The 22,715-nt window shown below is 45.9% G+C and overlaps 1 protein-coding gene across 7 annotated transcripts in view; it reads right to left on the bottom strand.

The window, feature by feature from the left end:
• Nucleotides 1–22,715, bottom strand: part of HDAC7 (histone deacetylase 7) — a 225,268-nt gene that overhangs the window by 16,423 nt on the left and 186,130 nt on the right. For all 7 annotated transcript variants that reach the window (XM_061614534.1, XM_061614536.1, XM_061614533.1 and 4 more), the window contains 9 exons: nucleotides 20,892–21,120; nucleotides 20,171–20,304; nucleotides 16,365–16,485; nucleotides 15,193–15,242; nucleotides 11,875–11,982; nucleotides 9,163–9,218; nucleotides 8,239–8,326; nucleotides 7,700–7,819; nucleotides 3,687–3,784 (listed from right to left, as the gene is read on the bottom strand). In XM_061614534.1, the coding sequence (XP_061470518.1) occupies nucleotides 3,687–3,784; nucleotides 7,700–7,819; nucleotides 8,239–8,326; nucleotides 9,163–9,218; nucleotides 11,875–11,982; nucleotides 15,193–15,242; nucleotides 16,365–16,485; nucleotides 20,171–20,304; nucleotides 20,892–21,120 (1,004 nt within the window). The remainder of the gene's footprint in view (nucleotides 1–3,686; nucleotides 3,785–7,699; nucleotides 7,820–8,238; nucleotides 8,327–9,162; nucleotides 9,219–11,874; nucleotides 11,983–15,192; nucleotides 15,243–16,364; nucleotides 16,486–20,170; nucleotides 20,305–20,891; nucleotides 21,121–22,715) is intronic.

The following is a 22,715-nucleotide window of genomic DNA, read 5'->3' as shown; positions in this document are numbered from 1 at the left end:
ACTCCTTTTATACCCTTGTCACTCGCCTCTGGACAAAAGCAACCCAGAGCCCTCATTTCCATCGGGAAGCTATTCTCCAGCACTCTCTGTGAAATGACAAGAGCTCATCAGTTTGGACCTGTTCCCAGCAACGTCAAGGGTAAGTTGGCTCGGACTCAAGTTACTTTTGTAGATGTTCCACGGAGCAAGCTTTTCCCAGCTCTCTTAGAGAGAGGCCAGCAGGCCCGCAATCTTGTCCGCTGGGATGAAATCCCAGCCTTCTCTAAAGGCCCATCCATCAGCTGGGTCACGCTTGCCAAACAACTCAAAGAGGCACGATATCCATAGGGCCTGGGAGCTGCATTTCTGTGTACAGTGAAGGGCGGGGGTGAAACTATTTATAGAGCCCTTTTAAGTGCAATCAAAGCACATATGCTGGGCAGCTGTGGGAGGGTGGCCATTTGCCAAAGCCCAAGCTTGGCACGTACTGGGTTTGTGATTCCAAACTGGGGTTCTGCCAAGCGATTTCAGCCTTATTCATGGGGACTGAGGCCTGGAAGTGCAGGCTCTGGCCACGTGGCAAAACTGAGGCCTAAGGACCTCTGTTCACTCTGTGTGTGGGGGGTGGGTGGGAGCCACTGGAGTGTAGCTTCTTCTCGCGCTGTGAAGGTAACTGGCAGCTGGTGGAGCACAGTTGACTAAAGGGCAAACTAGATGTGACATTACTCCCACAAATGTGTGATTTTAAAAAAAATGTAAGTAAATAGCTGTGGCCTGAAAAATAAAAGATGTTTTTAAAAAGCCTTTTATGTACAGCACATCAGATTACAGAATTTCCCAGTACTCGGTACAACATATTAATAAATGATCCACCAGATGCACAGTGGGTATATACCGGAGCCAAACATCTAACTTTTAAATCCAAGAACAAAAAGTTTAAAATTAGCAGGTGCTGGGTCCCTGATCCAGATCACACCTTGGTGGTGAGGCATTTTTTTTTAACCCTTTGCCCCTCACTGTGGTTCAGATCCAGATCCCCCCCCCCCACTGGTTTGTGCTGGAAGGAGAACTTTCATTCACATCAGTGATAGCTTTCCTTCCAGTGCAAAGAGCAGGTACAGGGTCGGGGGTCGGTGGGAAATGATCCAGACCACAGTGGGAAAGGTTAAAATGTCTTTATCCTCCTGGCCAGTCTCCAGATCTAAATTGCCTTCCCTGTACACCTGCTATTTACTTTTTTAAAAAAATCACAAAGGTGCTAATTGTGTAAATGGCATCAGGTCTTGCTTGGCCCTAAGCTAAGAAACAGGAAGTCCCGGGTTTTGCTTTTCCCATTAAATCACCAGGTAGCCACTTTCTCAGAGCTTCAGAGTCTACTCCTCTAAAAACATGGGGATCATAGTACTGGCCTATCTTATAGAGCTGTTGTTATCAAGATGATGTATGCACAGCTCTTTGAACATTCCAAAAGTACTACATAAATGTGTAGTGTTGCAATTATTATGTGGGAAACCGGGACTAAGCTTGCACAGCAGAGGAGTCATGGCACAGGCTCCTCATGGCCTGTGGCCATTGACATTACCTTTACAGCAGGGCTAGCCAGCGTGGTACTCCCCAGATGTTGCTGGATACATTAGCCAGCATGGGCAATGTTCAGGGATGATGCAAGCTGTAGTCCAGCAACATCTGGGAGGCCACAGGTTATCAGGAGGAGCCACACTGTGGCAAAGCAAATGTGAGAAGGGGATAAAAAGGACTTTGGGGCTTGGCTTAAGGTTTCCAGATGGTTTGCTAGGGGCAGCCTAGCCTAGGGGCCAGAGTGTGAGGAAGGGGAAAAAAGCACTGGAGCTGCCAGCAGAGGTGTGCATGCAACTTTTGACAATCTAAAAAAGAGACATTTACAGCCTGGTTCTAAGGTTAATCATGTTTACTTGGAAGTAATTCTCAATAGATTCAATTATGACTCGCTTCCAAGTACATACACTCAGCACAGTAGCCTTAAGGCTTCCTTTCCTGACTCTGAAGAATCCCCCCCTCCCTGTGATGAAAATAAAAAGCCAGAAAATCAGGCAACTTTGCATTCCTTCAGATAATATAATACAAGTAAACACATGCAAATAATTCATATTGCCATGTTGTAAAGTCGAAGGGGTAGGTTTAAGCTACTCAGTTTCTCAATTCAGATCTAGGCATTGCTTATTTAGCTAGGTAGTAAAGGACCTGAGGTTTTGCAAAGTCTACAAGTAAAACCTTAAATCGGAGATCTCCAACACCACAGCTTTAGAATTAGTACAGGAGCTGAGATTTTGCAAGCTTCCGCTCAGGTTCTACAGAATGAATTTAAAATTTCTACTTCCTTGTGCCTTTTCCCTTGTTTCTAGGTTTTCTCCCTCCTCACCTAATCTCAGGTATAGACTGTAAAGTCCTCAGGGCAGAAACCTATCCTTTTGAGGCTCGCCATGTGGCAGCCCATGGGAGGGTCTTCTCAATGGTGATGCCTTAACTGTGGAATTCTTACTCTTTGAAATACGGCTGGTGCCAATCCTGATCAACTTTAGATGCCAACCTAAGACACATGTGTTCACCCAGGTGTTTAATGGATACTAATATCTGAGACTGCTTCCAGATGATCTGTTTATACAGCATTCATCCTGATTTGTTTGCACAAAGATTTGCTGGGGGGTGGGTGGGGGAGATACAACATCCAGTGGTTATTGAGCATTCATTTTGATTTGCTTGCAGGTAAGTTACACTGCGCTGCATCAAGCAACTGTTATCCCACACATTCCATTGCACTTTCCTTACCATAAAAATGTTTTTGTAAGTGTGTGGGGGAAGTGGGTTTGTTGCAGAAGAGTGCCAAATCCACTTTAAATGTGCAACCTGAATTTGTCGGTATGTGATTCAATCCCACCTGCAAAATAGCAACAGTCTGGAAGTGGCCTGAGTTTGCCGTCATTAGCTCCCTGGCTATAACAAGAGATATGTATGGTTATCCTGGTTATTATATATATGTTTTTGCAGTGAAGTGCAGGTAACAATTTTATTAACTAACTAGCTTAATTAAACAAACCATAAAACACAGAATACCAGTGTCAATGTTTACTTAAGCTACCAGTTGTAAGTAAGAAAAGAACTCTTCCAAAAGAGTAGCAGGACCTGCATCCTATGGCGGCCCCTCCATGCTGACTTTTCCCCCCTGAGTATATCCTGCAATATGCCATTGATGCAGCAGTAGTGCATTAGTGGTGAATTTATATTGGACTATCCACACACCATTGTGCCTGATTAGTTGTTATGCGATGCTTCTCCAATGTTACTGCATTATTGCCACCTGGAGCGGCACTCTGGCGCTGTAGCGCAACAAAAGTGGAACAAACAGATCCCCAGAACATTTGTTGTATAAATGCAGGATTTCAGCAAGAAGCGACAGGACATGTACTGATTGGAAATGAAACATTATCTCCTCCCCAAAAGTTTTGCAGGCACAAACGGTATGGAATGTGTATTGCATATAACCATAATGAGCGCAAATAATCACAAATGCACAATAAAAAGATATCAGGAGGGGCCCTAATTTTTCAATTTCTTCTCAATGCAACTGAAAGGTTATTAACAGAAGCCTCAACTGGCTTTAAGTGCATGGGGCCCCAAAAGCTAAAGAGGATTATGGCCCAAGGTTTGAGAAGTGGGGGAGGGGCACCTACCGGAAAGCAGCCAAGTACTCTGTATCTCCCATGGGTGGGTCAAGTCCGCCTGTCCAAGCAACGTTGACGGTGAAGCCCTCTCCAGCACCAGAGCCCACCTGAAAGAGAGAGAAACAGAGAGGCTCCTTAAGGCAGTGTGTTCTTCTGACCTTTCCTAGTCACATGCAGGGAGCCACACACACTTTCTCAATGTACCAGATAATGCATTTCATAGGGACCAGAAAAATCTGAGACGCTGTCATCAATGCTGGACATATATGGACAGCCTACAATAATAGGACAAAACATCAGCACAAACAATTTAACTTGCCGATGTGTACTTAAATCAGTTTTCTGTACTTTGCTTCTGTGTGATCATATCACAGTGGCTTGCAAGACAGAAGTCCAAATGTTAACTTTTTGTTGTTGCTGTTGCTGTTCTTTAAAATACAAAGTATATCAACCATTTCCTAGGACTGGGAGAGCCCAGGTGCTGTGTTCTTCTATGACAAGAGGGGGGGACTGGTGGCAGACCATAAGCTGCTTTATGACTTTCTAACTCAAGTCTTCCTCAACCTATGGCCCTTCAGATGATTGTTGTACTCAAATTCCCATCAGCCACAGCCAGCACAGTCCATGGTCAGGGATGATAGGAACTGTAGTCCAGCAATGTCTGGAGGACACCAGGTTGGGGAAGGCTGCTCTAACTGCTCAGAGGAGTATTTTAAAACAAAACAAAACTGGGCCAGTCGTTCTCTCACACTGACCTCCTTCACACACACACAAACATACACCACCCTCCCATCATACTGTCAGGCATTTTCCTAGTTCAAATTAAAACTGGCTGTTTCCTGTGTTGCATGATACATGGAACCACATTCAAAAATTCAACCCAAAAATGTGCTGGAGACAAAATGGCTTTTTAAGAGTCAGTAATGAAAACAGTTTCATGGTGATGATACGTTTTTACAAATGATACATTTTAAAAATGTGTCTTTTTAAAAACAGGTCCTGAACGCTCTGCACAAAAGAAGATTTTTTTAAAAAAATGTTTAAAAACAGATTGTTATAAAACAAAAGTAGTATGATTAATTATTTGTAACAGCAAGACATGGCTAGGGATCCAGGATCCTATCTCAACAATGATTGTGTGAACAAAAATTTTTTCACACTCCTGCTAAGGCAATAATGATATGGCTTGGTGGATATTTGAGCCAAGGACTGCAGTGCCACCTCTGAAAAGGCCCTACCTTTTCACTGCACTGCAGATGGGGCCTGGAGCAAGTCTGAGAAGCTTTGTATGGAAAACAGCTCGTGGCAGTGAGACTAAATCCATGTATGAAGGTATTTCAGAAAAGCAACAGAAGTTTTTGACATACAGCGTGGGCAGCAATTACTTTCCAAAATACAGTCATGTGCTATGATACATTAAGAATGTTTGCAGAGGATAAGCTACTTCTTCCAATGTCCTGCAGCTCTACGTGTAGGAAGCACATCAACCTCTTTCCCACTCTGTGCGGACGGCCCAGTTCTAGATTACTGAGTAAGCATGGATTCACCACTAAGCTTGAGCGCTCCTCTGGTGTTGCTGATACTGCAGAAGGTTGTGTGCATGCACGTTTGTGTGTTTGAACTCTTGCCTCAAACACTGTAATACCAAAGGAAATGCAAGCCCAAAGAATATCATAAGAATGTAAGAAGGGCCCTGCTGGATCAGACCAAAGGCCTATTCAGTCCAACATCCTGTTTCCCACAGATGCCTCTGGGAAGCCCACAAGCAGGACATTAAATTAAATAAATAAATAAAATAAATAGCACCCTCCCACTTGTGATCCCCAGCAACTGGTATTCAAAGGCATACTGCCTCTGATCCTGGAGGAAATATATATATCCATGTCCAGCATCTTATTACTGTTAATGGAGGGCACATGGCCTGCAGCATGACTGAAGCATGGCACAAGATAACTTACTGTATGGAATAAAATAGTCCTCACAGTGTTTTGAGTTGTATGCCTCTGATCTAGATAAATGCCTGCCCTCTAGAACAAACAATGCTCCTGAACCTTCATTATGTTTGGAATACAACCCAGGACTTGACTGGCTGTGTGTGCAAAAGCAACTGTAATGTACTGTTCCTAATTGCTTTTTTAGCTGTACTGTATATTGCCTTGAGGCATGTGTGTGTCAGGCGATAGATAAATAAATATAACAATGTCCAGGAGTGGAATTTTGCAGGGAGGGGCCAGGGCATTGGTGTTTTCCATGGGAGCAAGGGAAATCAAATGGGAGTGGGTGACAGGTGTGTGTGTGTGGGGAGGAGACAACCTTTGTTGTTGTTCTGCCCTTCTAGATCATATCATGCATGCTATTTGGGCAAGAGAGAGAGACAGATCCATACCAGAGGCCCTGAGAATTCTGCTCCAGCCCTCCATTTTGGCAAAGCTGCAACAGACAGTGGTGCAGATGAAAGAGGGGGAAACAGCTCATAAACAGCAGAGGGGGAGCCTCGAGTGATACGCCACAGCCTCACAGGGATCCGTGCACCATCATAAACAATGCCTCCGCGCCTTTGATATCTTCTGCTCTTGCAGGGGAAGATGAGAACCAGATGGGAGCCAACTGAAGTTCTGGCCACTCTCAGCGCTAAGCCCCTTTGAAAGCAGGTTGTAAAACATGATGGATTTGAAATGACAAAAAGAGTTTGGCCTGCTCTCCCGCCCTCCTGGCTAGGAGGAAACCCCACCATCTCTTGCTAGAGCTGGGAGTTCTCCAGCTTTGCTATAATGAGTCCTCCCCTGCAAGTGATTTGCCCAGTGATTCAAGAAAGGCTCTTTTGATCACAATTGGGCATTTTTGTTTTTAAAAACGTATGAATATGGGTGATGCAATATGTAAAGTCCAGAAGCAGTCGCTGCTTATATACCAATATGTTGCTAAGGGCTTATCCCCGAGGCACTGAAACCTCCGATACTGACCAGTTGACTCTAGTGCTAACGCTCTGGTTGCTCAGGGAACAATGGTGCTGGCACAACAACAGGTTTGCAGTCCAGTTTCTTTGGAAACAGATAGCGGTCAGACAGGCTAGAATTAAAAGCGTGGGCAGGATGAACTATGTGAGTAAGACTAAATGCTAGGTCAAGAGATGGGGAACCTAAAGGTCAGAGTGTTTAGAGGCTAGGTTGCTGAAGGAAAAGGGCAGAGTACACACTAGACAGAGAAACAAAGGAAGGACGGGTGGAATAAATAGAGGATTGGGGGCCACAGGCCATGGAGACAAGAGAACATGAGGGTGCCAGGTCTTGCCCCTGAGAGGGTTCCTGTGCCTTCAAGACAGGAACGGGGCACCTGTAATGCTCCAGATGTTAGATTCCAACTTCCAACAGCCCCAGCCAGCATGGCTAATTGTTGGACACCAACACCTGGCGGACTATAGCTTCCCTACCCCTCTTCAAGAGTAATGTAATAGGGGGAATTCTGCCAGTTCTGGCATCTAACATTAGTGAAGTATTGTGACCTGGTAGTGAAAGAGGGTTTCACATATCAATTAGAACTCATCACCCTTTCCTTGGGCTAGTTTCATTTTAGGGATCTGATGAATGATGCAAACCTACCGTCTTTTGTGAACAGATATAATTTTTCAAGATGTGCATTGGCAATGTATTTTTTTAAACAATCCAAAGACCTAACATTGGCAGGGCCATGCTGGGACCTCCTGATGTAGCAACCCATCTAAAAGTCACACAGAGAGTACATAATGTTACATCAGGATTTGAAGTCAGGTCTCCAAAGACAAAATCTGCTGTTTGTTGGGCCACACTGGCTGAAAAGCCATGTTGCCTGCACCCTCAGGTTTAAGACACCTTTTGTCTCAGGGATGGGGAAGCATGGCCAATGATCAGGGATGATGGGAGATATAGTCCAACAACATCTGGAGGGCCATGGGTTAGTCACCCCTGTCCTATCTCTTACCCATTTCCCCCTAACAAGAGCTGTCTTTCTAGGGTGAACAAGAGATTCATTAAACGGAGGTTTACCTCATCTGCTGCTCCGCTTCCGGGAAAGAAGTTGCCATCATCGTGGCGATGCAAAGAGATGTAGAGGACATTTGGGTCCCTGTAGAACACTTGCTGCGTCCCGTTGCCATGGTGAACATCCTGAGGAGGAGCAGGAGGAGGGCAAGGTGGGGGTGGAGTGCATGAGTTGTTATTGTTATTGTTATTAGTTATTATTATTACCTACTTTTCACCATGAAGTCACAGGGTGGGTTACAATAATTTAAAAATACAATATTAAAATCAATTAAAACAGATTACAATCAAGAGAACAGAGCGGGCCTTAAATAAATATATATATATTTCAGGTGTGAAAAGGCCAAAGGGTCTCTGGCATCCGATGAAAACTACATAATGAGGGTGCCAGATGCATCTCTGCGTGGAGGGAGTGTGAAGACATCTGTCTTTGACCCTCTCACCCAGGACCAAATGTTACACTTTGCATCTCTGTAAGGATGATGAGAAACCAACTTGTAGTCTGAGAACAGGGAGAAAGATTAGTTTAGGGGATGGTGACTCACCCAGTCTACAATGAGGATCTTGCCGATTTCCCCTTTTTGCTGGAGCTGCCTAGCTGCAATTGCCACTGAATTGAAGAAGCAGAAACCCCTGCCAAGGAAGGAGGAAGGGAAGGAGGTCAGCATCCCAAACAGGAAGTGCCCTGAGATATTCCTCTCCCACAAAAAAACCTACACATGGGACACCCAACCCTTTCTCTTGTACATGGCTGCCTGCATGGCTGCCTGCTGTCTCTCTGCTGGACAAAGATTAGTCTTATAATATGGACCAAATGGAGACATTCCCAAAGTCCTAGAGAGGCACAGAGCACCAGATTTTAGGCAGGGAAGGGGATGGAATTTGTTGCACTATTCCATCTGTGCACCTAATCTGGATTGTGCAAAAGTGCATTACAAATACATATTTTTTGGTTGCCTTCTCCTGGAAACTTGCCAGAGCCTGAGCTCAACATTCTATCAGAAGGACACTGGATTTAGCCTTATTAGGATTGGTCTCGTGGGCCACATTTGGCAGGTAGGTGGGTGGGGTAGACCTGCCCCGCCCACCTGCCAATCACACATCTTTATATCATATGATTGACAGACGGGTTGTTCCGCCCACATGTCAAAATCCCTTGTGTGGGGTTCCCAAGCACTCGACAGCCAGCTGGCTCGCAAGCATTTGGGAGCCACAGCACAAAGGGGATTGCTAGCCCTATGCTCAGTGCTTTGGGAAGTACTGATCAAAGGGCTGGCAAAGCACTTCTTTCTTCCACCCCTCCCCTGGGGGGGGGGGGAAGCCTACATTTTACAGGCTTTCTTTGGCTTCCCATGCTTACTCCCTGAGCAGAATTTCCCTGACATGTTGAGCTCAAAGGGCACATTTCCATCAGAAAGACGAGCTGTGAGCCAAGAAGGAGAGGGCAAAAAGAGAGGTGCTATCCTTACATAGCTGTCGAAGGGTCTGCATGGTGTCCTGGAGGTCGTACAACAGCAAAGCCATTCTGCAAGACAACAATTAAAAAAATGGGTGAATGGTGTGATAAACTTCATTGTGACATGATTCACAGAAATAGTAGAACTCCCAATATAAAAATACATATTAGATACTGGATGAGTCATTGTAAGTGAAGTGGTTTTTGAGTGATACGTGTTTTAAATCATGTCTGAATATATGTGTTTGTAAGTTGAAAAATTGGACGTTGTTTTTTTCTTTTGCTTCTATCTTGCTCTTATTTTGTCTTTCTTCAGATGCGGCTACTATACTTATTGTATTTATCCCACTTTATGTGTACGGCAAGGCCACAGCTAAACATTTCTTCTCTCTGTACTCAGGAAAGATACACTTATGGACTGAGGTGATCATTTCATGCGCTTGAAAACATGCGCTTTGGCCCCCAAAAGCTTATATCACAATAAACGTGATAGCCTTAAAGATGCCGAAACTCACCATTGCTTTTTGCAGCAACAGACTAAGAAAGCCATTCCTCTGGATGAAGTCCCACTGATTTCAATGAGAAAGACTTAAACAAGTGCTTAACTATTCCACTGAAATGATTAGACACAAAAGTGCTTAACTTTGGTTGGATCGTGCCCAGTGGATGTACTGGAGAGATAAAGCTGGGAGGTGGGGTTGTTTGTAATTTTGTACTGTTAAAACAATGACTATGACAGTATTACTGGCTGTTATTATTATTATTATTATATATTACGATTTTCTTCCCACTGCACTTGACTTACGAACGTAAGTGCCCCTTGCCTGCTCTAAATCGAACCCATTAATCAAAATGTGCTGATATTTTGAGAAGGTTGGTTTGTATAACATGATCTCTTAAACACTCTCAGAACTGAAAGAATGTTGTCTAACAAAGGTGTAACTCTTGTTTGATAATTTATTAAATCCTTCTCCCATTTTGTATAAAACCTATCAAGCTTAATTTGCAGAGTTATTATTTTACAACTAATGGTGCTTCTGATCTGCTCATCTCTCTTGCAGTTTGAAGTAGCTAACCAAACAATTTGGTACCAACAGGCACAAAGTCCAGTGGGGATTAAATGAAGGGTTTTTTGTGTGAATATCTCTAGCAGTATCTTGGTTTATGTCTGGGGAACTGAAAACTGCAAGGCAATTGCTTTGATTTGCTGGGATCGTCCACACATATAGTCCAACACATGGTGCCCTCATTCTCTGTTGGCTTTGTTTGCCCTTAGTGATGCTACCACTAGTTAAATCGTATTACCTACATAGCACCATGACATCATCATATCCACTATGTATTCCCTGACTGGATGAGCTAATTCTATGAAGAAAAAAATGTGTCATAGTATGGGATACAAAAAGAAATGACCAACAGTGAATAGGCTTTAAAACGATTATCATTATGGGGTGTGTGTTTTTGGGGGGGGAAATAGTATTTTCTCCCCTCAGGAGGGACTAATTCAGCCTGAAAGAGAAAACAGTTGAACTTTTAGATCAGTCTTAGTTAAAATGTCCCCAGTTCAACTGTTATACGCCTGTGAATATAAACAGGCATTTTTTCCAGACAACCCAACAAAAGGAAACATTACTACACCCCTTTCTGAAGCTCAGTGCCTAAGTCTGGGGGCCACTACAGAAAAGGCACTCCTCCTCCCAACAGCACTCGTGGCTTCACTGCAGGATATGATTTTGAGCAACACCTTACTGGAAGTTCTAATTAGCAGCATTAGTCATTCTATTAGAACAGCCTGCCCTCTCATCAGATGTGTGTGTTTGTGTCTCTTCTGCACCATAACCAATCTAAATGTTTAAGAAACTCTAATCATCCCTGTCAGACTCTCTGGCGCAAATCATATTATTTATTTCCACACATCTGCTGAGTTTTGCAAAAGTTACTCAGATTCCAGGCTTATTCAGTGCCTTGAAATATCTGACAATGAAACTGTAGAGAGAATGGAGGTAAGGACAAGACGCAGAGAGGTGTTCTTCAACCCCACCCCCACCCCCACCCAGCAACGATGGCAATTAGAGACAAAAGAAAGAAAGGGTGATATCCAGTGTTAGTCATAATCACGGCACGCTCACTGAAATTGGTGCACTTAAAAGTCCGCTGATTTCAATGCGTCTGCTCTGCATATTGCTAACATTGGATATCCCCAGAAGAAGAAAAAGATGAGACACTTTGGACAAAGAATATAAACAGCCTGTCCAGGCATTTGTGGGAATCATCTCCAAGCCTTGCCTTCTCCAAGCCCCTTCTGCCAGTGTTTTTCTCTGCTATTTACCAGGGCTTTTTTTGTGTGATGGTATTCACTGGCACAGAGTACTGGCTCCTCTTTTTTTGACTGCCTGTGGCAACCATTGGGTACTGGCATCCACAGCATTTTTATCAAGGTATGAGTGCCGGCACCTCATTTTTTACCCCACCCTCAAAGCACTGCTTAGAGCTAACAACCTGCGGATATCACAATCCTATACATCTGGCCGGGGGGGGGGGGGCTAGCTTGGAACCCTCACCTGCTTCCTCCCCCAGCACATTTTTCTGGCCTCCTAACACCCCATCGATTTTGATGATGGTGGCAAAAAGAAAAAATAAATAAACAAGACACAGAGCTGGGGGTGGGCAGAGAGGTTTGCTATGATCCAAGTCGCTCCTTGTTCTTTTAATGCTAGCCTCTTACCTTGAGCTGCCTGCTGGCCACTTTGAAGGCCAGTTCGGTGACGCTGCCAGCTGCCCAACGTGCCGCATTGCTGGAGTGCAGCTCATTCCAGATGGTGTCACTATCCACCTGGACACCAGAGGAGACAAACAGAGATTAACCTGCAGTGTATTTTGGAAGGGCCCCTATCGTTACATTTTCATGTACAGAAAAGGATGACCCCAAAACATACACTGTCAGGATGCGCATGCACAAACACATACAACCCAGTAAATAGGGCAGAAGGTTATGGAGCCAGTACAACCCCCGCCCCCTGGGCAGACCATTAGTCTTGGACCAAGGAGGCCTGGATTCAAATGGAAACTCAACTTAGGGCTCACTGAGTGGCCTTGGACAAGTCACCTTTAAAACTCAGTTCCCTGCCTGGAAAATCAGACACACTTAAGAATCTACCTCACAGGATTGTTGTGAGGGCAACTAAGAACCGCATGGCACTTTGCATGTGACAAGTGCTCACTGGTGATTAACAATAACAATAGGGCCAGAAGGCAGCATGGTCCACAACATATCAACGTTTTGGTGGGGCTCCCACAGACTCAACACCAGCCCCAAGGCTGCGTTCCAGGGGGCCATGGCTTGCCCAGGACATCCCCCTCTAGGCAACACCAGTTGGGGAAAAATAGGGGCAGGAAGAACCCATTCTTTTTACCTTCTTGATTCTATTTGATTTTTTTTTTCAAAACAAACATCTTGGTTTGATCAGGATCACGTCATCGGCAAAGTAAGAGCCGGAAAACCTCAGAGATTCTCTTCTGATCAACTCCATGTGTGAGCAGAACCCCCCTTCTGCCTGACTGCTCCAGGCGTGCGCGCTCGCTCTCTGTCTCCCTCTCTTTCTCTCCTCCAGGTGCAGGGGAGGGGGAAGAGAGGAGCCAAGGCCCATCAGTAAAGGACCAGGGGAAGGAAGAGGGATGAAGGTACAGAGGCCCAAGACAGACGTGTGCAAGAGGTTAAAGAGAAGGAGAGCAGGGATGGGCTGGGAGGCAGCATCCTGGAAAAGAGAGCAAGAAAAAACAGAAAACAGAAAAGGCACGCAAGAAGGCAATGAATGAAAGTGAACGTGGCAGAGAGCCCAGAGGAGAGGGACACAAGAGCCAGAGAGGAGGAGGGACGGGGAACATCCCCCCAAATCTAACCTTACATCCACCCCAGAGGCAATGTACCTGCAAAATCGTTTGGCGCGGCTGAGTCAGACATCCAAAGCTGAAGAGGGAGCCACTGTGATATATGTATACGTGTGTATGCCTGTATATGTATATATGTGTGTGTACACACACACACATACACACACAAATGCAGGCAATATGTGGATGATCACATGGACCACCACCCTAAAGCAATTGCTTTCTGGAAGCTGCAGACAACAGGACTAGTTCCAGCTGAGGTGGTAGAACACGTGACTTGGTCATACCATTTCAGCCTGCAGGTGGAGGCTCCCATGATGAAAATGGCCCTACGTACACCTACACACAGACCCCTGCCCAGCATAGATGTAGTTTCCTATGGCAACAAAAGTATGGAGGAGCATTCTGTCATGTGAGCGCCTCACCGCACTTGCAGCCTGAAGTGGTTCAACACTAGTTGCCACTTTAGTGAGAAGCAGGCCTCAGAGGGAGGCCTTTAAGGTAAGGTGGACAAGTGAAAAATTGGACAGGGCTCCTGCACCTTTAATTGCCATGTAGAAGCCGGAACTTCAGCAGGGATAGCATGCCATGCAAATGATACCAGCTGAAAAAAATCCCTCTTCTACACAACTATTAAAGGTACAGGAAGCCTGCCTTCTTTTGCATCAGCCATCCTATTTTAAGGTGTGTGTGCTGGGGAGACTATATTCAAGAAAGGAGTCCTGTTGTCTAGGATGGGTTGAACCTTCAGAAATGTTTTAGCTGAATCAGCATTTAAAAAACAAAATAAAACTAAGGCTGCGTGCCTTAGAACATTTAGAACACCCCCCACCAAAAAGGTCCTGAGAACTGCAGCATGCTGGTTACTATAGCTCAATGAGGGGATAGCTACCATTCCCAGGATTCTTCTGGGGTGGGGGAGAAGAATGTTTTTTAAATGTGCTTTAAATGTATTGCGTGTACACAGCCAAGGTTCCACCAAAACCTCTGGGCAGCATTCTGGATATATTCAGGCTCGGTCAACTGATCACAGAGAGATCATCAGCCCCTGTCACAGATGCCCAGAGACAGCTGTTGTGGGTTCCAGTGTCATCAACAATGTCACTGTGACCTCACAATGTGCTGGAAACTGTCTCTGTGTGGCAAAGACTAGGACGGCCAACGGGCTTACTGGAACCTGCTCTATCCAATATCAAGATGTTGCCAAGGCGCTGTGCTGGAACCAGAACCAATTCTACCCGAACTGGAAGCGTACACAATCCCAGGGTGAATTCCAGACGGGATGGAGTTCATGAGACTCCCTACGCGAGGGTTCATGGTACACCTCCATTTCACCATAGGCTGTCCCCCACCGACCCTAGGATGTTGGCAGGAGGTCTATGACAGGGGGCAGGAAGGACAAGAGATGTGGCTGGTCGGAAAGAGGAACCACAGGGGAAGCTGCAAGGAGCTAGCTCTCCCTGTTGATCTTGAGCCTGAGAGAGGCCAGGCTTGTGAGGAAAGGTCTGCTCATAAGCAGAACAAGGGAGGTGTGGAGAACAGCCAGATATATAAAAGGCAGAGGAAGGTGCTCTGTGACCCTTGGCAGTCAGAGAGAAGGACAGCCAGGATGAGACAGAACAAGACAGGAAAATCCCTCTGTTCTCTGTCTGGGGCCCAAGGCTTGCATTAACCCCTTAACTCACAAATCCTCTACTTGTTTGCAGGGGCTCCACTGCCCTGTACCTACTTTACATCCAGGAGCCACCAGTGTGTGCGCGCGCGTATCTGCTCTCCTGGCAGCTGCATCACTACAGTTTATTGGGAGGGTGAGGAGGCAGGGCAGGCTGGTGCTGTGGGGCGACCTGAACACTGATCTTCCCACTGCTTTCCCTCCTGGTAAGCCATGCAGGTGCCTCTCCCTGGTGGTCACTTCTGTTTACACCACTTGGCTATGCCAGTTAGAGGTAGCTAAGCCACAGACCACAATTATCTGTGCTTTAAACCTTCAGACTACCCCCACCTGCTGTATTCCAGTTGGTTGCTTCCTCCATTTTGTGTGCCAACCAAGCACACAAACTGACTTCAGAAACAGGAGCCCATGGTTGGGGGAGGGGCAAGGCTTGGGAAGGCATCTTCAAGGGGGACAACCTGGACAGACAGAGAAGCAGCTTACCCCAACCCCACCACAGGGCAGCATGATAAACATCCGCTGGGAGAGGATTCCTGCGAGAAAGAGAGAGAGAGAGAGAGAGAGGAAGAAAGTGACCAGGGTTGTAGCTTGAGTATCTGGGAATTGCATTTGATGTATATAGCTACATTACAAAATGTAAACCAAGGAACTCTGGGAACGGTAGTCCTGTGAAACAGTGTCAGGAGAGAATCTTTTACAGAGAACATCTTCATAAAGTAACAATTCCCAGGATTCTTTGAGGGAAACCATGACAGTTAAGGCGGTTTAAAATGAGTTGCAGTTAGTCACATGGATGCAATCTGTAATTTGGAATACGTGAAATTTTATTGGGGGGGGGACAAGTATAAGAGAGTGGAAGTATGGAACAGCATTTCTGTGTCTGTGTAGCCAGAGGAAAAAATGGATAAGGATATGTTGAAACAGGAGACACAGAAAGTTCCCAAGTGACTCTAGAGAGGAGAACTTTAATGGACGCAATGCTCAAGCACTATTTTTGTGGGATGCACCCTCAAAGGAGACTCTAATATTAGAACCACTCCTGCACTTGGCAAAGCAAGATACCCTTCTTCACTTTGCAACCTTTAAAATTCTTGAACTCTTTGAAGGGCAGTCACATAGATGTTGGAGCCAATTTGTTTTCTATTGCTCCAGAAGGTAGGTCCTGAACTAGTGGGTTCGAATTACAAGGAAAAGGATTCACACTAAAATTAGGAAGAACTTCCTGATGGTATGAGATGTTTGGCAATGGAATAGGACTGCCTCGGAACGAGATGGATTCTCCTTTATTACAGGCTTTTAAGCAGAAGCTGGATGGTCACCTAGCAGGGAAGTTGTAGTCATGGATTTTCTGCATTGGCAGTAGGTTGGATTAGATGTCCTTTGAGATCCCTACCACCTCTGTGATTCTGATCGTAGGTGTTCAGCCCTTCCCTTCCCACAATGAATGTCTGGGCCCCAGGTTTCTGTCTACTTGCTAATTTTGGACCTGTGGAAGGTAGTCATCAATGAGACTTATCTGAAGGGGCTTCAGTGATGTGGGGATGTCCCCGCTTCCCTCTGGCTTCAGGCAGAAAAGCCTTTGTCAATATTTTCCTCTTTGGTTCCTCTCAGCCTCAGATTGTGGGTGAGGGGTGGCATACTGCATTGGCTCCTACCTGCTAGCTTGCCATTGTCCAGCTTCAGGCGGCTGAGGGGGTTGGTGCCGTACAGCAGCACGTGACGCTCGGTGTGAACTGACTGTAGCTCCTCCAAAGTAGCCTTGCGCCCCCGGAGACACTGGCAGAGAAACAAGAGTCTGCATTAAGTCAAGAGAGTGCAAAAGGCAGGGTCAGGCCTGCCCCAGTTATTGGTGGGAGACCACGAAGGGCATTTGGGAGCGTTCTAGAAGGTGAGGGACTCCATATATGGAAATGCCTCTAGGATTCGGAGCTCACTGTCTCTATGCCTCAGCTATGGGGCCATTTTGTAGCCCTCTGTCCACTCTAGGAATTGAGGCCAAATCTGAGCTATATGGCCATTTTATAGCACTCTGAGTGCTCTAGAAATTGAGGCCAGACAGTTTCCTCTCCTCTCCTCAAGAAGCAAGAAGGCCCCTTGAAGCAGAAGATTTTGAGTGCCAATACGAGCAGCACAGCAGACATCTAGGTGGCTTTGACTCATGGGATGCAATCTCCTGGGAAATCCTCCCACACACAAGCCCCACTCAAACGAGCAGGGGCTGTGCAACAGCAGTGCACCCAGAAAGTCTTGCCTGGCCTTGCTCTTTACCTCAGACTCCCCTTGGCTGCCTCCCTACACTCAATGGCTCCTCACACATTACAATTTCCTCTTCTGCCTCCACCTGCCAAGATGACACCACGCTTCAACCCTATGAGCTGGCCATTTTTTTCCTGGTTGTGAGCCATGGAAAAAGTATGCTGCTGCCACCTAGCAACCACAGAGCAGCCGAACCAATCGCATTTGCTTCTTAACTGGGAAGCGTGTCCTACAGTTTCTAGGCAGGCAGCCACATGTCCCACTTTGCCCATCTCCTAAACTGGAGGAAATGTGCCTTGCTGGCAAAGGTTGGCCACTGTCTAGTAGCTCCTCTGTACAGCAGTAAATAGCAGGCTGGCCACTGCACAGCAGCAGTGCATCTCTTGGAGCCAATTATGGAAAAAAATGTTTGGCATTCTAAAGCAGAGATGAGGAACCAGCTGAGGGCCACATTCCCTTCTGGGAAGCCTTCTGGGGGCCACAGGGAAAAATGAGTAGAGTAATTAATATAAATTTTATGTTTGCCCTTGTATGCCCCAGCCTGGGCACTTAGGTTTCGGAGATACCAGAGAGACAAATAAGGCAGCAGGTTTGCTTAAAAGGAGAGTTTTATTGGGTAACTTATGATGCTCAGGTGCACTCAATAAGGTAGAACAGACTGCATGGTCTTGTACGAACCGTCTGTCAGTCTGAACAACACCAAACTAGGCAACAGAGAACCCTTTTATAGCCTCTAGCTTCCTGGCGGGGAATTAACTGCTCCAAGGTCTACACTATCTGGTTAACAAGGCACTTTCCCAGCAACACACAGCACTCTTGGCAGAGCATCAGTCTGTAATGCCTATTAGGAACCTCAGATTAGGCCCCAGGTGGCTCTGAGCTAACACTGGTTGTCCCTTGGCCCATCTTACGCTGAATGCTAAACTATGGAACTAAGGCTGGAGGGGGGGGGGAAATACAAGCCCCCCTTGCCTACAGGCAGCTATTCTGCTGGTGAAGACACTGAGCATTTGCCCACCAGCAGATACAGGCCTATAGGCTGGTTTTTACACACACTCATACACCTCTCTCTATTCTCCATTGAGGCAAGCAAGAGGCATTATCAGAGTTCAAGAAGCCATTCCAGGCAGGCAAAAACACTCAAGAAGGGTGCGACCTGGAGAGGCTGTGGCCTGAGAAGTCCCTAAGGCCAGGCAAAGAGGCCTGGAGAGTCATAGCTTCCGCATCCCTGTTCCAAAGCCTACGTTGCAGTTACCTGGCAGAGAGGGAAGGAGGAAAGTGACAAAAAAGCTAAATATGATCAAGCTAATGTGATCAACAGGGAGAATCTAATTGTTCTAAAAGAAAAAAAAGACTGTTCATCCATTTCTTGAAAATGTATGAATGCTTTGGTGAACAGACATCTGTCCAGAGTCTGCAAAATGGGTGTCTTCAGAAAATGTGGCAGCATTTCAACTCACAGGATAGGATTTACAAGGCATGAGGATGTTTGACTGCTCAGTGAGTCAACAACCTTTGAATTAACAAGGCCATCCTGCAACACTCATGTGTTTATGTGCGCACTGGGGGAACAAACACTGAACTGTGGAAATGTGCTTTTTTTTTTTTAAGGGCATCTTAGTCACTGGTTGGAATCCACGTGATGGGGAGGAGAAGGCAGTCAGCTAGCGTGGATGTGGAAGAGGGGCACTGCTAGGGAGCAGGGGTCCTCGTTGTACTGTGATAGCGTTTTTGTGCAGAGTGGGCTTTTTTGCCTTTCATCTTGGGTTGGGTTCCTCCAAAGCAGTGGTTCTTAAACGTTGAGCCCAGATTGCCTCTTCAGCTTATCTGCATCCTTTCCCCCCCACCCTTCTATAGCTCTCTCTCTCTCACACAAGCTTGTTGGGGAGTTAGGGAGGAAGGGGATAGATTTAGGAAAGAATATGGTATTTTTGGTTTTTGTAGCTTGCTTTTTTGTCCATTCTATAGAAGTGTAAATTCAATAAAAGCTTCCTTTTTTTGAAAAAAAAATATGCAGGTGTATATACAGCACATAAAAACTGATTTAACAGTAATTCCCTGTCCTTAAGAGTATCTTGAAAACTGTAGTTCTGTGAGTGGAGTTACAGATCTCTATTGCAGAATTCTCAGCACTCTCACCAAACTACAATTCCCAGGGTTCTTTGGGAGAAAACATTACTGGAGAATATACAACTGACCAGAAACAAGGGGCCTTCTCCTGGGCCTCAGCAACTTGATATGCAGAAAAGCAGAGCTAAGATGGCCAGCAGAAAGATGGCAACCCTCACAGAATTGGTACGAGACACGCATATATTTGTAGTTTAGAAATACGCCTTGTTAAAATGAGAATCCTAGTTTGGGTTTGCTTGATCTTGTGGTCTGTCAAATTTCCATACTTCAGAGCCACCATTTGAAGGAATGATTAAAAAGCTTCCAAATTAAATTCAACAGCTGCATTCCTCTGTTGGGACTGTGTACACATGTCCAGTGTTTGATGTTTCTACTGCAGTTACATGCTTGGCTGAAGAGGGAAGTCTCTTTTCTCTTTAAATTTAAACTGAAAAGTGGCTTGCTTCTTCAGCATCCAATGGAAACTTAAAAACAAAACAAAACCACAATTTTAGCTCTACATTATTTTCCTTTTATTATTTTCATGTGATCTTCTGTGACCATCTGAAAGTGTACCAGGCAACCAGAGGAGCTTCCCTAGCAAAACTTCCAAGAACTGCTGCTCTAAATTTTCTAACAGCTTGGAGCCTGAGGGCTGCTCCTTCATCCCAAGATGAGAACAACAGCCCTGCTCCCAGATGTACCAAAGCTAAAAATACTGGTAGCAAGAGAAGGCAATGGGTGCTGTGACAAGTTATATTTTCCACTTCAAACAAGCCAAATTTCTACTTCTCATGGCTGCATAAAGTTCCCCTCCATCTATTCTCTGCCACTCTTTCCTTGCATATATAAGTTTCCAAATGAGCTAAAAATCACAATCAAGGAAGCAGAATAAATTATGAAAAGCTAAGCAAATATATCCCTAGATTCCTTGAAGAATTTGTTCAGAAAATAGGAACTCCTGGTTGCAGAACCTGGGTTGTGTCTGTATGAGCATGCACAGATTATGCATAAGCTTTTCATCACAGGCTTCACAGCAGGGTAGACTGTGAAGAAAACCCTCCCGTCATTGCTCTGGAGCTACAGTGCCCCCTACCTCACACTGACTGCGTAGGCCACGTTCCTGCAGGCGAGACCAGATGCTCTGGATGCGGCCAGCATGTTCAGGGTGATTGCTGTTGTTCCCACATGAGCACTGATGTTTCAGCATGACTGAGTCATACACAATTCCTGCAATGAAAGGACAAGGGGCATCAAAGCCACTCACAAAGCTCTAACTTTCTCTGAGCTCACTGGACATTGAAAAACCAATTCAAATATGCAGAAATCATGTGGCATGGCCCTTCCAGGGTGTTGTACAGACACACTGGAGGCAGTATGCTTCCGAATATCAGTCACTGGAAACCACAGGAGGCAAGTGTGTGCTCTTCTGGGCTTCCTATAGGCATCTGGTTGGCCACTGTGAGAACAGGATGCTGGACTAGATGGGCCTTTGGTCTGATCCAGCAGGCTCTTATGTCCTTACTGCTGGCGTGGAGTTATGCATTTGAATGTTCACTCACGTAAATAAACTTTCTTCAGATGGACATCACTGATTGTATTGCTTTATTTTCTTGTAGGCTGCCCTGAGAGCAGTCGTGCATCAAGAAGTTAGTGCAGAGATGTTGCTGGACCACAGCTCCCACTATTCCTGACCACTACCCATGCTGGCTGGGGCTGATGGGAGCTGGAGTCCAACAACGTCTGGAGGGCCACAGGTTCACATTCCAGTTGTAGAGGCTCAAAGACTTGGAGGACTGTAAATGCTGGTACATTACCTGTGGTGAAGCGTGGCTTGGTCGACTGCTCTTGCACCGGCAGTGGGATAGCCTTGGAAGATGTGTCCTGGGTGGAGTGGGATGCAGTGGCGGGGGCAGGTGATGAATGAGCTCTGGAGAGCGGCCTGTGGGCTCCGCGAGTGGCTGAGACAAGTAGCGGGTCAGGCTGTCTCCGGAGAAGCTGTTGCTGCTGCATGCGCTGTTGCTGCTCCCAGACATACTGTGCCTGCTGATGGAACAAAGGAAGACACAGCGTCAAACGGGGAACCCGCTCCGCTCAGCTGCAGGACGCCTATTTTTGTCAACCACCTGCAGCCACAACACGGGAGTTTGCACCTTGGTGGCTGCTGCCCTCTAGTGTTGTGTTGCATACCCATAATCCTATCGGGGGAGGAGAAGGAAATGTCTTGGCATATTGTTAGAGCATAAAAACAATACAGGAGGGCCCCATTCATACGGCAGGTTAGGTTCCAGACACACACACCCTGGAAAGCAAAAACCGCCGAAAAGCAGATCAGCTGTAGCGCGGGGGTCTGGAACCTAACCCACTGATCGCACCAGAGGAGGAGAAGATCAGATCTTCCCCTCCTTGGGCTCCATCAGCTCCAGCGGGAGTCTGATTGCGCCAGAAGAGGAGAAGATCAGCTGTGGCACGCTACAGCTGATCTTCCCCTCCTCCAGCGCGATCAGCTGGAGTGTGGGGAGCTCCAGCCCCCTCCAGCTGATCACCCCACTGGCGCCGTGTTAATGGAATGCCAAAAAGCGGGGCCCTACTGTATAACAAACTGAAAGACAGAATATTCAACAACAAAAAAGAGGAAAAAACATGATTTGAGTAGGTTTGAAGTTTTCTCTCTTTTTAAAAGAGCATCAGTGTGTTTTCAAAAAAATTGTTTCAAAAATGCCCACTTAGGAATGTGGATATGTGCAGGTTTTCAACTGCCTGTTGCCTTTGCCGCTGTTGGTAGGTATTGCAATGCTTTTTCAAGTTGTGAGGGTTTTTTTTTTTTTTGGAGAAAATATATATTTTACCATCTCTCTCTGTCTATTTCATAATCCTCCTTCTGAGAGCAAGGGCGGTATATAAATGTAATAAATAAATAAATACCCCCCCTTTCAATTAGTATTTTTTGCAGTGGGCTCCAACGGCATAGCAGTGTTGGAATATCACACTGGGCAAACTGAGCTGAAGAACTGGGACTATTAAGACAGGAAGGGCCATAGATATGTGGTAGAGAATGTGCTTTGCGTGTAGAAGGCCCCAGGCCCAATCCCCGGCAACTCTAGGTAAGGCTGGGAAAGACTCCCTGTATGAAATCCTGGAGAGCCTCTGCCAGGCCAGTCAGGGTACTGCACAATACTGAGCTACATGGAGCAATGGTTTCACTCGATATAAGGCAGCTTCCTACATTCCTAAAATCTTATCAGAACACTGAGGAAGACTGTAGATGGTTTAAATCTGTTCAGGCAAGTGGAATTCTTTAGATACTTAGGACTGATATTTCATAGAAAGGGCTCTTGGGGTCCCCAAGTAAAGGCAGCTGTGAGTAATGCCCAAAGGACTATGAAGGCACTCCTTTCCTTCTACTATAATAGAGGAGGGCAATATCTTCCAGCAGCCATACAAGTCTTTGTGTCAAAGATCACTCCACAGCTATTGTATGAGGCTCAGGCTAGCACTTACGAGAACTACTCTCCTTTGGAAACAATTCAAAACAGCTTTCTTTGATCTGTACTGGCCATGCCTGTTGTGTCCCCAGTTATATCCTTCGTTTAGAAGTCGGACTCCCTACTATAGAAGCTCGGGTCTGGACTTGCAGAATT

The sequence above is a fragment of the Rhineura floridana genome, chromosome 3 (genome assembly GCF_030035675.1).
Source record: "Rhineura floridana isolate rRhiFlo1 chromosome 3, rRhiFlo1.hap2, whole genome shotgun sequence".
Taxonomy (NCBI): domain Eukaryota; kingdom Metazoa; phylum Chordata; class Lepidosauria; order Squamata; family Rhineuridae; genus Rhineura; species Rhineura floridana.
This window is presented reverse-complemented; position numbering and strand designations above follow the sequence as displayed.